At 37.4% G+C, this 17,387-nt stretch overlaps 1 protein-coding gene across 6 annotated transcripts in view; it reads right to left on the reverse strand.

The window, feature by feature from the left end:
• Positions 1–206: 206 nt before the first annotated feature.
• Positions 207–17,387, reverse strand: part of RAPGEF6 (Rap guanine nucleotide exchange factor 6) — a 225,217-nt gene continuing 208,036 nt past the window's right edge. For 4 of the 6 annotated variants that reach the window (XM_006072649.3, XM_025293055.2, XM_025293053.2 and 1 more), the window contains 6 exons: positions 17,095–17,286; positions 14,525–14,662; positions 8,887–9,115; positions 6,893–7,398; positions 4,227–4,517; positions 207–3,556 (listed from right to left, as the gene is read on the reverse strand). In XM_006072649.3, the coding sequence (XP_006072711.2) occupies positions 3,531–3,556; positions 4,227–4,517; positions 6,893–7,398; positions 8,887–9,115; positions 14,525–14,662; positions 17,095–17,286 (1,382 nt within the window). In that variant the 3' untranslated portion in view covers positions 207–3,530. Of the gene's footprint in view, positions 3,557–4,226; positions 4,518–6,892; positions 7,399–8,886; positions 9,116–11,018; positions 11,725–14,524; positions 14,663–17,094; positions 17,287–17,387 lie in introns of those variants that run through there. The other 2 variants (XM_025293059.2, XM_025293060.2) reach the window with 1 other exon arrangement.

Below are 17,387 nucleotides of genomic sequence, written 5' to 3' on the forward strand. Positions count from 1 at the left end.
TCCTGAACACACTTTTAAAAAACTAAACAGCAGCTAGGTGTTTGACAGATACCATAATGTCAACTGTAATTGGACAATTCCAATTTCTCTCGAGACTAAAAACAAAAAATGCCTTCATACCAATGCAGGTCCCAAACTGGTCCTCTTGAGTGACTAGGTGTAATTACCTGACAGGCTCCCACACATTAGCAATAACGTGCAGAGACGACTGATTAGATTCTTTATTGATTCCACCAACGTATTAATAGATATGATAATAAATGGTACTTTTACATTCTCTTAACCAAAAATATAACAAATATTTACACTCAATAAAAATACAAAAAGCATACAGAGGCACTGTCTTTCTAAAAGACATAAAAGTTTAAGAGGTATCAAAAAATAGGAGACAAACATTGCTTGTTACAGGATACTTTACAATCACAGAATTGTGCAGTATAATTGCTATTTGATTATTATGACTGTGCAGTTTTGTCTTTTGCTGATAAGCTCACGTTTCAATTTTAAAAGGTCAAGTACAACTGCATTCTGTGTGTCAAAAGTAAAGAAGCCTTTAAAGAGCACAACAAAAATTAAAGATGAACTGGGGTTCACGTTTAAATCTGAAAATGTACTTTAACACTTTAGAAGATTTATCCCTTTGCTCTAGCCTTTATACTAAAGGGATACATCTATTTTAATATTACATGTTTTAGAAACATATATCAGAATAACAATCCGTTTTAAATACACAAGGAGGTTTGGATATCTCCATGATTACTGTCACATTTCAAGCCTGGGAGATTTTTAAGGTGGTTATGCAGACTTATCACCTTCACAAAAAATCATTTAAAGGGTTTTCTCTCCCCAAATATCATACTGAAAGTAATCATTTGGAGAAAGTAATAATCTATTAAATTACAATAAACCTTTATGGAAGTACACATTGGAGTTATTAATTCTCCATATCTTTCATTATGAAGAGTTTTTTTGTTATTGAAATTCATTATTTGGCAAAAGTTTGCAGCAAGGAGTTACTATTTCAATATTCCTGGCTGATTCAGAATTGTGGTGCGATGAGGGCACAAGTCTCTTTTGTATGCTTATAAATTCATAACATAAAAACAAATGGGGACTTAGAACTGGAACACGTATAGGTTAAGGCTTCTCTTGTTCTAGTCATGTGACAAACTAAGAGAAGGCAGGAATGTACCCGATATCCAAACATAAAGATCAAAATGCCACGACGTTTTTAAGGGATACATACATATCAAGCTACAAAGCATTTGGCTAGTTCCTGATCAATGTGATCAGCTGATCCAAACACTCACAGTTCAAGCTACAGGAAAACAAAGGCAGCTACAAGGTGCAAGTCCAAAACCACAAGCCTCTGACTCTGTGCAAGATGATTATCGATAACATTAAGGACAACAATTTGAAAGACCTGTTAAAAAAACAGATACTGTGCAAACAGCACATTTTTCTGGGGAGTGGATACAAAATGGTGAGAATAAATACCCAAACTTGATAAAAAGATGGTTATAGCAAAAATATCTTTCACTTTCTTTGTTTTGTTCTGGACATGAAAATAATATTGTGTAAACCAGTGAAAGAAAAATTTATGATCAAAGGACCACTGTTTATAGATCAAACCTTTACAGTGTGACTTTCAAACTATTATTAGATTTTTGATCCAGGTTACTTTCCATTTCAATGGGCCAAGATAGCTATGAAGCCAACTAAGCCTCATTCTAACCTTAAATTTCTAAGGCTTAAGTTTCTGATTTACAATTTTTTGCCCATGGGAATTTTTCAGATACATGATCTTTCCTAAGATGAAGAAACTGTCATTTTGATAGAAAAGATGGACTACTGCCATTTACCAGTTGGAACTGATTTATGATTTTAAAATAAAGGAAATAGAAGGATGATAGAAGGAAGAGAGAGCTAGGAAAAAAATGAGAACAAACTTTTCAAAAGAAGTCATAAGCCAACTAAATCCTATAAATTCACATATGGACAACCACTCAGAAGTAAACCTATTTTTGGTTGCAAGTTGATCCGGGTAGTGCACATTAATGGCTTTGGCTTTTGTTTTTTTGGTAGTCACAGAAGTTTATTAAACTTTCATTTGCCTTTATACTAAAAAACAAATGAAAATATTTAAACTAAAGATATAGAAAACATACTTAATTTTTTAAAATGTTGGAAAGTCTGTCTCATCCAGTAAACAATTACTGAAATTTTAATTAAATATTTAAGAGTGCCATGCCCAACAGGAGATACATTATCTCTCTCTCTCTCTCTTTCTCTCTCTCTCTCTCCCCCCTTCCTCTCAAGGCCTGAAGTGAAAACCAAGAAATAATCATTTCTATAATTCTAGCTCCTCTTTCCCCCACAAAATTTTAAACCAATCATTGACTCTGGCATGCTGAGCTTTACCTACAGTCAACTGGGAGCTGCAGTGTTTATCAAGATTGAAAACAGCCTTGTGCTTTGAGATGGGGGTGGGGGTGGGGAACGCTGCAGAACACTTAGCACAAAGCTAAATTGATCTTCATGATTACACTGCCAACGATAACACATCCATTAAGAAAGAACTCCATATCTGAGTTGTGAAAAATTTTAGTTACAGGTTCCTACAGAGTGCAACTGTCTAGAACTCAGTTTCCATTTATTGGATTTATACTTACAGTTAGAGCATTACGTTCACTTCAGAAAGAATTTCTATACGTGTTACATAAGATAAAAATTTCATTCTTTGGAAATTAGGATTGCTACATACCCCATCATACCCCCTTCCTTTTCCCAAAAGGCTGCTGACTCTGTGGTAGCTTCACTTGGCTTCCAAATCCTGACCAGCAGATGGCAGTATTTTTCCTTCCTAACATCTCAACAGCAAAAGGATTCCTGTTCCATTCAAACAGACCCACATTGTATTGGTGCTACAGATGGTTACATCTCTGTATAGTCAAAAGTATTATCATCCTGTAAAGATGGCTTCTGTTTGGTCAGATCAGAGACAGTTTTATGGCCTCAAACATGAACATCGGTTAACAAAAGCTCCCAAATACAAAGAAAACCACAAAACTTCAAATAATAAGTTACTTTTCAAATACATAAAAATATCCTTGGCATTGGCAGACATTCCGAATTTGTCTGTTAACCCAAGCTATGGCTTGAAAATACTACCACTCTACTATCTTAAAAATAATGTGTTAAAGGAAAATCTATAGTGATATATATATGGGGAGGACTCAGGTTTGAATTTGTTCTAGTAACTGTGGTCCCAAGGCAGATCTGGTGTGCAAAGCGGAGACTGGTATCCAGGCACAACATCCATAGCTGAGGAAACTATGCATCTGCAGGGATTAAATGAAAGGAAGCATGATTCAGGTTATCTCACTGCTCAGAGTACAGGAACAAAACCTCTGGGTTAGCAGCAGGAGCAGCGTGCTGTGTGCTAGCAACGGCCTGCAGAATCACGAGATGGCTCTGCCCACTCCTTCTTCCAGGACTTTCAGTAGACTTCAACCAGGTCAATACAAAGGCTACACTGCTGAAACCTGTTCATTTTCTGAAAACAACAGAAACACAGTAAAGTGGTAGATCTGCATATTAATAAAGATCAACTAACAATCTAGTTATCTTTTAGAAAATTAATTTCAACAAAGAAATCTCAAATATCCCATCAGAGGCCAGATTTTACCGTAATGACATTTTTGAGTTCTGACCACACTGAAGACTGACAATCAACTGGTATTCCAAAAGTGCTTTGTAACCACTTTATTACTACACTGTTTAAAACGGATAAAATTCATTTATTGCCAACTTTGTCAAGTCAGTCAAGTTTTGCTAATAAGAGGAACTCTATCAAACAGCATGACTTCAGATAATTTGACATTGTGATACTTGGGAGTTTCAAGTGCCCAAGCATTAATATATAACACAACTCCACCAATGTCAAGTGTCTTCTCTTAAAATCATCCCTTTTGGCTGAGCTGCCATCTGAAATATAAGAATACTCCATTTGAGCTGGAAAAAGGGTACCGGGCACAGAGAAACAACGAGCTCGTCCTCTCCGTTTACAAAAACACACCATCATATTTAGGCTTTTCTTTTTTTTTAAACAGAGATTTCTAAAGCAGTGAGGAAAACATTTTTGATTACATGAAATACCAGAGTAAAGATCATTCAAAGTGTTAAGCAATTTATTTGAGAGCTATTAAGGCAGTTTGTCAACATACCATCTGCTTCGCTATCTGCATCAGTCACATCTAGTTTATGCCTCTGAGGCTGAATTACAATCTTCGATGGAACACAGGCCACAGGGCTGCTACTGAGAGAAGCTGGTGGCAGTCTAGAGAGGCTGTTATGCATCATCTTTGACCTCTGCACCGCCACACTATACTCTGGAGGTTTTAGGTGGAGGTGGGGTCCTTCCTTTAGGTCCGCTAAAGAAATCCCCATGTATCCTGGAGGAGTGGGAGGTGGCTCCCTATACCTATCCTCCTTCTTGGGTGAGGTGACACAGTACACTGGCATGAAAAATAAGCAATGGAAACGTTAATGAAAAACAGAAGAAATGAAAAAAAAAAACACAAAACTTATTACAATGACAAAATAGAACTTAAAAAACTGACAAAATGAATATATTTGAACACAATGGCAATAGATTAAAAACTTTAAGCTTAATAAACTTGATATTTAAATTTGTGTTTAAAATACATAAATTACGTTGGGTTTTACAAACACTAAACAGTGAGACAGTTGAAAGAGACCCTGATGACAAACTTCTTCCTTTCACAGGTCAGCCTGCGAATCACAGAGGTGCGACAGATTCCTCAAGGACACCAGCCCTAGAGGCGAGTCAGAAACATTTAAGAATTCATCCTGAATATCTAAAGTGTATTAAATGGGGAGATTTTCATAGAAATGACATTTAGGCCCTCTGCTGCTGCTGCTGCTAGTCGCTTCAGTCGTGTCCAACTCTGCGACCCCATAGACGGCAGCCCACCAGGCTCCCCAGTCCCTGGGATTCTCCAGGCAAGAACACTGGAGTGGGTTGCCATTTCTACTGAAGTGCTATTTTCCCCTTTCTCTGATATGAACCACTGTTTCCTGGCACTCCAGGATAGGTAAGTTGTCATTGCTGGCATATAAATAACTTTAGAGAGGAACTAATTCCTTCTAGGACCTTATTCCTAACCTCTGCTTTGTGTTTAAGTGAAGAAGAAAAACCATAATTTTAGGAAATCTACTTTAAGTTAACTTTCTCTGATTTTCTCAGTGGGCATTAAAAATAATAGTGACTTAAAATCTTTTCCCCTACGTTTGTACACCCTGGGTCTAAAGTAAAGCTTCAAAAAGCACAAGAAATAGGTTAGATAAAGAGGAAGGTTTCATGAAATTAAGACCAATTCACAAGACTCATAGGACTAGTAACTCTGAATGTCTTGATGATATCAGTAACTTTTAAAATACAAACACTATCTAAATACATGGGGAAGGAAATGGCTGCCCACTCCAGTATTCTTGCCTGGAGAATTCCAAGGATAGAGGAGCCTGGTGAAGAGTAGAAAATAACTGAGCGACTAACACAAATCTATATACAATAAGAAGAGACTAAATTAAACAGGATCATTAAAATCCTCCCTTCAGAGAATCAAGTTTGTCCATGCTGAAATTTCTACAACTCTACCAGTAAAATCTGCAGATAATATCAAAGTCAGAAGGATTTCCATTCCCATCTGAGGAGAATGGAGCGAGGAGAGGGTAGAGAGGTTAAGAGAACACAAGCATGAAGAACACTGAGAGATTTGCCCAGAGTCAACTAGAAATGAACAACAACAACAAAAACACAAAAAAACATTTTAAGTCTATTTTCCCTAATGGATAAGAGAAAGATTTTAAGTCCATGCACACACATGCTTGTATATCAATATAGTGGTTACCTAAAAGGCTTTAATAAAAAAGACCTTGGAAAAATGAATGAACTAAAAAACCCAATGTATAATGAAATAAGATGAGTAAAAAATATGCTATAAAAACCACGTCTTTTACATTTAGTAATTTAAATTGATATCATGAATATGATATAAAAGTAAGAGCTGATTATAATATTGATTCAAAATAGTCACTTCACACAAAAGAAAACCAGGTGCTATTATGTCCCAGGACTTACATAACTCAAGAAAGAAAGGGGAAAATGTATTTGATAGGCAAATACTAAAAGAATACACCAAGAAAGCTGTGTGCAGTTACAAGAGAATCCACAAACAGAAGTTGGCACACACATAATATACACTAGGCAGGTATAACGAAAAATATTTTGGACTTCTTTCTTTGCTTTTTTTGGCCACGCCACGCAGCATGTGCGATCTAAATTCCCTGACCAGGGATCGAAACGGTGGTCCTTGCAGTGGAAGCTCAGGGTCTTAACCACTAGACCACCAGAGAAGTCCCTGCTTCAGACTTCTTTATCACACATTTTCCCCCACCTGTAATACCTAAAAGTTTTATCAGATTCAAAGCTTCTAACCATGCATGCAAAGCAAGAGGGGTTCAAACAATTTAAGAGGTGGCAAAGAGAATAATCCCTTTATTACTACTGCACAGTAATGTAATATTTCTTAAGGAAACCAAAAAGATCCCAAAAGCAAAACCAGACATATAAACCTGTCTCCCTAATTAAATTACTGCATGTCACCCTTTTCATTTTAAATGGCTTGACTATCTGACCCAAAGCCCTTGAGACATCATGAACTTTTTGAAAATAATTTGCATATGGAGGGAGGAAAGAGAGATTAGAATAAAAGAAAGGAATTTTGCAAAAATAAAGTTCTGGGCCAAGGTCACGGTTTACCACTTAAATTCTAAACGCCACAGATATGACAAAAAACACATAACTTACCAATCAAGCCCTTTTCTGTACTTGAAGTAACAGTTTTATAAACTGGGTCGATGCCCTCTTTGTGGTCCAAGCCTTCAGATGATTCAGCTGGGGTGTTCTCCAGCACTCTCCGTTTAACTGTCCCATAGTTTGGTTCGTATGTGTCAGACAGAGAACTAGAGGAAGCCCAACTCTGTCTCATCTGATTAGTCTCTAGGCTTCCTTTACACTGACCACAAGTTCGAGAGCAGCCTTTGGGACAGCTGTAGTGCTCACAGTCAGTGGGTTCAACTTCAGCTATGGGACCATCCAAATGGGTAGGTCGGTAAGAGTTCAAAAACTCCCAGCCTTTGGGGTTTGGAAGACTTTGGAAGTTGTCATGGGAACTGCTTGAGCAGGAAGTCCAACTTCCACGACCACTATCGGCTGTTTCTATAATGATGTGCTCATGAGAAATCTCTTCATTGCTCACAGAAGATGAGACAGCTAAACTCTTGTTGATTAGAGATGGCTTTGAGAGTGTCCACCTAAAATCAGAGACACACAATTAAAAGTAATTTATAGGCTTAATGGAAAATCTGCCTTCTATCAACCGCCTACAAGAGACTACAGAGCATAGATCACAAGTGCTTAATGCCCACATAACCTTGTGAAAAAAATGTCACTGTAATCAATCATCACTAAACTTCTACTGGCATTAAGGTTTATACTTAGCTAGAAACTCAAATACTTAGCAAGGTTTCCTCAGCATTCTTCTTGAATAAAATTAAGTATACATTTTCATTCTGGGTCACACAATGCTCGATTCTCTCCATGCACACAGAATTAAGAATTTTAATTATAGGAATCATGTTTCATTTTTCAGCATGTCTCTGAGGTACCAAGTAAACAGCAACTTCTCCATTTACCTACTACTGAATGAGTTCTATCATTTCTAGCAAGAGTTCTCAAACTTACATTCATGGGCCAAATCCAGTCAAGACTGTTTTACTATGGTCTTGGGCAAAGCATAGTTTTTGTTTTTGTTTTTTTACATTTTTAAACAGTTTAAACAAAATAGAACAAAATACTCCAAAGATTTTGAGACAGGGACTGTATGCAGTCTGCAAAGCCTAAAATTTGTACTCCTTTAAATGGGTCCTTTACCCGCTCACCCCAGATAAGGTTTGTGAAGTCCTGATGTTTGGTACAGAGGATAGACCAGGATCTGCAAAGTGGAGTCCAGGGGTAAATTTGGGACTCTATACCTGCTTTTGCATATAAAGTTTTACTGGGACACAGTAAAACTGTTTGTTTACAAATTGTCAAAGGCCATTGTGATCCAACAAGAGCAAGGTTGAGCAATTGCAACAGAGACCTTACCACTTGTTAGGTCTAATGTATTTACTAACTTTTACAGAAAAAGTTTGCCGATTCCTGGTCTAGAGAACCACGGTTTAGAAACCTTTACAAATATGATAATGCTTTACTATGTCAAGTATACCAGATTTAACAATATCAATTTACAGTCAACTTTTCTCAATGCTTTCTGAAGACTTCCATTTTGTTTGTTTAGAAATAGAAATTTAGAGTTCACTTTTTTTTTTTTTTGGATTGCCTTTTCATAGCTGGTCATTCTTATGCTCTAAATCATACTTTGCAAGAACAGGGATCTAGGACTAGTCCTACTCTCCCAATCTGTCCACAGTGTGTACAGCACTCTGAGGGTACTTGCCATTATACACTCTGTTTTTGAGCAGTCTCTAACCTTATAGCCAGAGTGCAAGACACTTCCCACATACCAATAGCATCTTCACGTTGAATTCTTATTGATCAAAAAGATACATAAGTTATGTGATTTCGGTAACACTTAAAAAATGAGCACCCCTATATCTTTCAAAACAGTACTTATTTTCATATAAGTATATATACGATACCCCCTTTGGTGGGGGCGTCCATGTTCAAATTAGGGAGCACTACTTGCTGTAGCTACTTGGCTTGAGTTTTGTGATGGGAACACAGGCAAGGATGTTTACCCAGGGCCAAGCTGACTATGGTCTCCTATCCCTGAGGAGTGCTCTGTCTTTTCCAATGCTCCAGTGGATTCAGGAACTGCCACAGCCTGGGAGGAACACCGTTCATCCTGTAGAGCTGTAGACATGGAGTCAACAGAACAATTGCTCACAATGCTGGACCGTGAAGAAATCTCACTGTGGCTGGAGTCAGACAAGTTGTCAGATTTAGCTGATGGTATAAGTGTATAACCTGAATGAGAGAAGACAACTGATCAGACTACAGAACAAGTGAACTGGAGTGGGGAGGGTCAGGGAGAGGATTAAAAAAAATATAAAAAGAACAAAAACATAAAGTGAGTGTCAGTGTCAATTTCCATCTATGCAGAAGCAATGGTGCCAATCTTCTATCATGTTCCCTTACATATCCATTCACCTACCTACCTTCATGGCACCAATCTAATTCCAAATTCAAGAAACAGAACACTAAAACACAGTATTACTGAGAAAACTAGTTCAAAGGTAAATCTGCCCCTGGCTCTCACAGAGCTACAAGCATTTAATAGAATAAGAGGCATTAAATATATTACAGAACATTAAAAGAAGACATCTTGAACTTCTCATCTTCTTCTTAACTCTATGTCCCCTCCCCTATGATTAACATAAATATTTCAAGGCCTGACTTAAGTGTTCAGAACACCACCTTGGGCTGGGGGTACGTAAGGGGAGTTAGGACCCAAGGGAAATAATTTGTTTTTTCAAACTGCAAATACTTACCCTAGATACTTTGCTTTAGTCACCTAAGAAGTCTTGCCCGAGCTGAAAGCCACTTGTTTTAGTATTTTTAAAGAAATTGTTTTAGATTTGTATTTACTCTTATACCTAGTTTCCTTTTTCTTCACCAATTTAGCAGAGTATTAAACAGCTGAACTGACAGATTTAGAAGAATGTGTCATGCAAAAAAAACAGCATCTATCTGTTTTAAATTGTTCTATGATTTACTGCACAGCAGATATAACTAGAGAGATTTTCTTTAGCATTTTCTGGAATGAAGGGGTGAAGATGGAGTGAAGTAGAAGGATCCAAAATCAAATCTGCAGTGTGATACTTAATGTACCCAATCATCTGTTTTGGTAATTGTTAGAAAAGTGCCAAACATCTGTTGTTGTGAAGTAAAAGAAAATGCTGTAGTAATCCCAGCAAGGAGTAGGTCGCAAAGAAGTAAGCAATTATCTTCTTGTTTACTAAGAGAATGAGGTTCTACTAGGTGCATGACCTTTGGGTCCACTCCTAGAAATCTCAAAAACTATAGCCTCTATACTCACACATAGTTCAACAACCAAAAAATGTGTTAATCAATAACCTAATTAAGTAGTTTCATTACCTATTTCAAAAAGAAAAATCAAGACTCAGAAAATGTGTGATCTATATATTTGGCTTTGTGCCAGACACAGGACAAGCCAAGCCAAGCCAATCATTTGACTCCTCCCCAGTTCTCTGATCATGGGATCACTGCTATTCCTCAGTGTCCCTCATGAAGTGATCGGTCAATTTTCAAGAGGACCAAGAAAATGGATGTGGTAAACTAAAAACAAAATTAAAAAATTCTTCCTCAAAAGGAAAAGTCACTGTTCTTTTATCCTGGGGCACAGACTTGCTTTACTGTTTTAAAAATAATTTCATTCCTATGTCTGTTAGATCAGTATTTCTCAAATATAATTAATTCTAAGAATCATCTGGAAGGCTTATTAAAACACACATTCTTGGGCCAATTTCTAGCAATTCAAATTTATGAGGTCTGCAGTGGGACATAGTAACTGTATTTTTTTAAACAAGTTTCCCATATATTTTTTAACTTGCCAGGTTAGACTATCTCCTCCTCCTCTGACCAGAGTGTATATGAAAAGTGGATGATTAAAAAAAAAAGTTTATGTGGACAAATATTATATAGTTTCTTGCCTTCCAAACACTTCTCTTTAGCTATAATGTAGTTGCAGTAATAAGAAAGCAACACACTTATGTAAAGGCAAAGGTTTTGATCAGATCATTACTGGGGTTTTAATGTAAAAGTAAATACTGGTTCCTAAAAAGCCTCCTCTACTTGCTACACTCACAGACCCAGCTGTTACCAGTAGAAAATAAAGCCAACCACAGAAAACGAGAGTATTAAGTTTACTAACATTAGCAAAATAACATACATACAAATAAGGCACTTTAAATGAATACGATTTGGTTGCTGGAGGATACTAATCCATAAAATGCTCAGAGAAAGTATTTTAGTAGGTTGGCTGTCTCAGCCTTGACAAATGACTTAATTTAAGCTACATTTACATTAATAAATGAAAACAAATTTCACACTAAAATTAAGTAAAGAACTTCATCAGAGTGTCTTTCTCCTTTTAGACGTGAATCGCGTATAGAAGCAGTTTAAAGTGTTACTGTTGCCTCGGCTATTTGAATTGAAGATGTCACTCCCTTTCTCATCTTTGATGTTGCTTCCAACATCCTTCACTTTCTCACAGCTTTCTGTAGCTTGATTGTGATCTGCGTCCTCTTTTTTGCTGTTGGCTAGTCTCTCCCTTGAAAGAGTTCTTTCCCTAAATCTTCTAAACGGGGATGTCATTCTTTTTCTGGCTGTGTTTTCACAGCTTGTCCTGTCTCTATTCTCCTCAGTGGCCTTCTCGGTCCTGTCTGTTCTTTTGGCTGTGCTCCTGGTAATCTGAAGGATTTTCTTTTGCAAGTAAACCCCACCTATTCCGGGGCAGCTCTGGCCACTGATCTTGGTGCTGGACTCACGGGGAGGGGATGAGGAAGACCCTGAGAGGCGCAGCAGGATGCTGTGATCAGATAGGATACTGCCAACTGGAGGGAGAGATGCAAAAACCCTGTCATGGTCAATTAATTCTTTCCAATTAATTACAATTTACCTGGTTTATATAACATTTTACTATCAAAAAATTTTAACATCTTGACAATATCTGAAAAATTAAAGTCTAGCAACATACTTTTACTACATGGAAACTCTACAGCATAAACAAGACAGAACACAGGAGAAAGGTTACCTTGATTAGAATAAGCTGGTAATAAAAAACTGCTGAAAGTAACCCAAGCTGCTAAAATCATAAGCTAAAATATGACAAGAGTACCCAATAACCAGAAATATTTCTTGAAAGTAATTATGTCTAGAATTTCCAGGCAGATTCTACTAACAAAAATCAGACAGGACTTCATCAGAGTCTTTCTTCTTTTAGACTTGAATCATGTATAGAAGCAAAAATCAGACAAGATATATAAACAGGATACACAATATATGTATTTATAAAGCACAAAATGTCCGATCCAATTTTCTCTCCAAGGTGGAGAGGTTCCCTGCCTTAAGCATCAGGGAAGATAAAGGTTAAGGCCTCTTGACATCTCACTTTTTCAATTCTTTGTTTCAATTCTCCTGTTAAAAATCATGAGGGTAGGCTTCTTCTCTTTTTTAGTTGGAAAAAAAAAAAAATTCGGCTTATTTTCTCAATTGTTAGAAAACAAAGAACTATTTCAAAGTATAGCAAGAACCAAGAACAGATTCTAATAACATATTCTTAGTTTAATGGCATTTTTGTTCAATCACTGACCACTGGCAAAAATCTATGGAAATAAACCACCAGAAATAGTTTTGAAGAAAAGGCTTTCTTCAGATTTCTAAGACTTTAAAACATTACTATGATTCTCACAAATCTATAAATATCATGGTCACAAATCTATAAATATCATGTTCAATTGTTGGCCACCCACTGAAAGACACAACAGAGAGAAGACTTCTCTATTCCAGTGGTTAAAATGGATTTCTGTTGGGAATAAAAGAAGTGGGGAAATTCCTGTTCTTGACCTCTTCCCTCAAGTCACACTGATGCATAAAATCAAACCCAGTTCAACTAGTTTCCTGGTTAGAGAACTGACTATAATGAGACCACTGGAGGGTGTAAAGGTGTTCCTGAAAGAGCATTAAAAGCATATGAACATTGTTCATCTGGACCATGTGTGTGAATAAGGCACTGTTCCCAGCCCCAATCCTTGGGACCTGATTACCCAATTCGAGTATTACCTGTAGAATTCCTTGGACAGAGGAGCCTGACAGGCTGCAGTCCATGGGGTTGCAAAAAGTCAGACACGACTGAGTGACGAGTGCTTTCACACACACACAAGGGATACTTTGGATAGGAAACACACACAGTAAGGAGAGGAAAGAGATCTGTGTACTTTCCTAAATCATATATAAGCTACACACAACAGGAACAGAAAACTGTGCTTTATAAACACATCTATTATGAATACTTTTATATGTCCTATGTGATTTTTACTAAGTTTTTCTTAGTAAAATCTGAAAGAAAATTCTAGCCAGTCTCAACTATGTGAAGAAGGTCAGTAATGGAGTTATATTGCCCTGGTGTGGCAGCAGTGATAAAGAAGAGAAATTCCAATTTACTAAACACCCACCATCTATCTATCAGGCAATACAGGTTTTATTTCATTTAAACCTTAAATAAGGTCCCTAAAATAGGTGGTCCCTATCCCTTCTTACAGACTGAAGACCTGACCTTATAAATCTGTTATTTATAGTAACACAGCTATGACTGGGGACAGAGTCAGGAATCACACTAAGGTCTGACATCACTGTACCACACTGCTGTCACAGAGGCAGCAAAAATAAAAAGGAACCCTCAAAAGTGAAAGCAAACTTAACACAGGAGCTAAGGAAAGCTCTGGAAGTTTTCCTTCCTGCTAGAATTCATAAGCTTGCCCTCCCTCTGACCATGTACTGCTCTGTACTGTGATTATTCAAAGATGTAAATCTTTTACATCTGTGAAATTCCCACAAGTCATGTTCATGCATATACACCAAATCCAATTCAACTAGTTTCTGGTTAAGGAAACTAAGGAGTCTTTTCACCAGGGTACACAGAGAATATGGAGGGGCCAATGGAAGAAGCATACACATTATTTAGAATGCTACATTTGGAGCTGGTGTGAAAAGGCATCTTACATTCATACTACCCAGGCTAGTCAGAAAAAAAAAAAGAGCAAAGCCTCGGTCTGATTTATGAAAATATACGTAAATAAACAAGAGAAATTTCACATTTTTTTTAACTCAAGAGGTTCTATATTAGTATAAATGTAAAAATCCACAAGGGTACTGTACAGATTATCATAAATTTTGATTAATAAAAAGGTAGCAGTAACACTCCATTAGAAAGAAAGGAATGTATTACCCTAAATATTAGTTTCATTTCCTAAATCTTGTAAATGGGTTATAAACAGTTTCCTAAGAAATTCTTACTTTAAAATACTTCATAGAATTATTTGAATTAATTGGTAATTTGAATAACAACATCAAGAATCTGCACAGACCAAAACAACTGACTTCTGCCTTCATTCTTATCTACGCTTGTCCTCTACCAAAGAAGGACCACACTCTGAATGCAGGAGTCCTAGCTCCATGCTGCATAATACCTGGAAGCCATCTGAATAATTCAATCCCAAACATGAAAACTCAGGAGGTATTATGAGTTTCACTTTTCTTCACACTTTCTAAACATTACTACTATAGACCAAAAGCAAACTATGTGCCCCACAGTGCTGTCTGGTGTTAACAAGAGCTCAAATTGTTTTCCCTCACCTTTGCGGGGGGAACCTTGAGGAGACACAGGAGGGCTGGAATGTAAGGATGATGCCACAGAAACAGTGTCTTCTGTGTGTTTCTTACCACCACTTACTTCTTCAGCTGTTCCTAAAACTTTCTGAGGTAAACCTGTACCTAAAAATAAAATCAAAGAGGTAAATAAGCATCACTTCACAATTAAAATGTCTACAGTTGCCTAAATTACTACATAACTAAAGCCACGATGCACAATGGCTAGTGTAGTCAACTGAAATGCGTAAATGACAAACGGGGACTACATGACTGGGTAATGGCACACAGAGATTCTCACCTCTAGGTCATTTGTTCAAATTCAGCCAGTCAGCACAGATCAGATTAGAATAGCTCTTTCTTTGCTTGTTTTGCGGCATAAGGGACATGGATTTAACAGTCTGGGTATAGTGTGCCACCCCCCACCACTGACACACGTGTTGGAAGTTTCAATAGAGAATGCATGGATTCAGACTCTTCCTTCCCCTCTAGAGGTGGCCTCTCCAAGTCAGGGCGAGGCATGTGGCAGGGGCAGCGGAGGGATGTTGGCACTGTCACTACCTGTGGTGCATCTGTGCTGTGGGTATACAGAAGCAGCTGCAGGGCTGCCAGTCCAGCCCTTTTCAAGAGCACTAAATTCACACTACAGGAGAGAAGTAGACAACAGAAAGAATCATCAATTATAGAAAAAGAGTATGGAGCCTACTGGAAACATTCCTGCAAAGTTCTGTCATCACTCTTGTCCAACAGCTGGTCCTTTTCGGCATAGGTCAACCTTACCAATGTTTTCACTGTTGAACCAGTAAAGAAAGCCCAACTCTGATGAGTACTCAGCATAGTAACAAGCACTCCTTTAATACTGAAAAAATTTAAAACTTGCTATACTCACACTACTTAGTGAAGGGCCATTTTAATATATTTATCATATAACTAATAGGCATATTACGAGAAGAAGGAAGATGGCTACCTGGTACAAATTATTCTGCCTCTTAGGTGATGACGTCCAAGTAAGAAATCAGAGTTAGACTATTCCCATTTCTCATTCTCATCACCAAATCAACTACACCCATTTTGCATCCAATTTTCTCTTCATATCCACAGTCACCAAACTAGATCAGGTTTTGGTCAACTTCCCATTGCTACATTAGCTTTCCACTCAGCCTCCCCACCTCCAATCTCACACCACTTTCCTACTATAGACCTCCTCAAACATTAACTGGACCAGACCCTTGCCTTGTTCAAACTGCTTCCTATAGGTATCTATTGACAACTTTCCTTCAGCATGTCATGTTCTAATTTTGGCATGTCTATGATTTGACTTCTCTTCATCCTGGGACACTGTTTGTTTAGTACAGTGTTAAAAGTAAGGACTCTGAGCCAGTTAACCTGAGCTCAACTTCCAGTTCCATCTCTTACTGAGGGTACTTTAAATTATTTCGACTATGGAATGAGAGTATTCTTTATCTTTAGAGTTCTTAAAATTCAATGAACATATATATATAAAATAGTAAAAGCACTTGGAACAGTGTCTGGCATTCAGTAAGTGTTCTCTAAGTGTTAGCATTAATTATTATTGTCCCTCAACACTCTGCAGCTTTGTACTCAGAGTAAACCACCTGTAGCTCCATGTAGCTATCAAATTCTTCCTCTGCCTGAAGCAACTTCTCTGGAATTTTTGCCTAATTACCTCCTTCCTAGTCAACCTTTAATACTCTGCTTAGGTGTAACCTCCAAAGTCTTCTCTGGAGCACTGTCTTACCTCTCTCAACTCTAAAAGTCCCCTCTCTTTTGTTCTTTTCTATGTTCTATACATGCTCCTGCCATAATAGTGGACACATCACATATACTGAAGTTATCTATTTATGTGAATGTCTTTATCACCAGACTGAAAATCTGGCAAAGGAAGGGGAATTCCTTATTTACCTTTGGATTTCAAAGCAAAATCAGGTTAAATTCTCAAGGTTCTATTGAGTATGTGCTATGTATAATGCATGGGCTAAATAATAATGCTGGGAACCAAACCTCATCTAGCTTTCCACCTGGAAGCTAAAATAGTGATACTGCTAGAACAAGTAATGAAAGTAATTTGAACAACGTCTACATGGTCCAACAGAGGAGAAAAGAGCATGGCCTATACTTTGTGTATTTTACCCTTGCTTCTTTCTTGTTTCCTAGCTAGGTTTTCATAAGTGGTCATTAATGTAAAACCAACTTACAGGCTTTTTTTTTTTCTTTTAAAGAAATAAGCAATTTCATTCTCATAGGTTGCATTTTCATTAGATAACTGAGTATATATACCACTAAATGCAGGAAGCCCTTGGTACCCAAGTAAAAATAAGTTTTTGGTTGATATTATAGGAATTCTCACATCAACATTTAAAACATGCATTCAGTCATCAAAGACTTATAGGTAAAATGAAGCATTTCTTGACTCATGAGTGCTGCTTATATTACACAAACCATGATAGCAGATCTCCAAGGCATTTATAATTACTTTCCAATCTAACTCGCCTGGAAATTTCAGTTAAATAAATGCAGTATTAATTGTGTATACTCACTCAGTGTGGCAGGGTCTTTTCCTTGGCCCTTTTTCCTGATAGGGTGCAAATTTACAGCTGGCACCTGAAGTACCTGGCTTACTCTGTGAGGCTGATGCAAATGAGCTTTAGTTGTTTGGCCAGCTGACCTCAGTGGCACCGGAGACATTTCTGATGACTTCATTGATTTTTTCTCATTTAAATTCTTGGTCACTAATAGGAGAGAGTAACAAAAACATACTTCTGTACTTTATAAGGGAAAGTTATGTGGGACGTTTTCGTGGTGTGGCTCCTAAACTTGGGCATGTGTGCAC

Source organism: Bubalus bubalis, chromosome 9 (assembly GCF_019923935.1).
Source record: "Bubalus bubalis isolate 160015118507 breed Murrah chromosome 9, NDDB_SH_1, whole genome shotgun sequence".
Classification (NCBI taxonomy): Eukaryota; Metazoa; Chordata; class Mammalia; order Artiodactyla; family Bovidae; genus Bubalus; species Bubalus bubalis.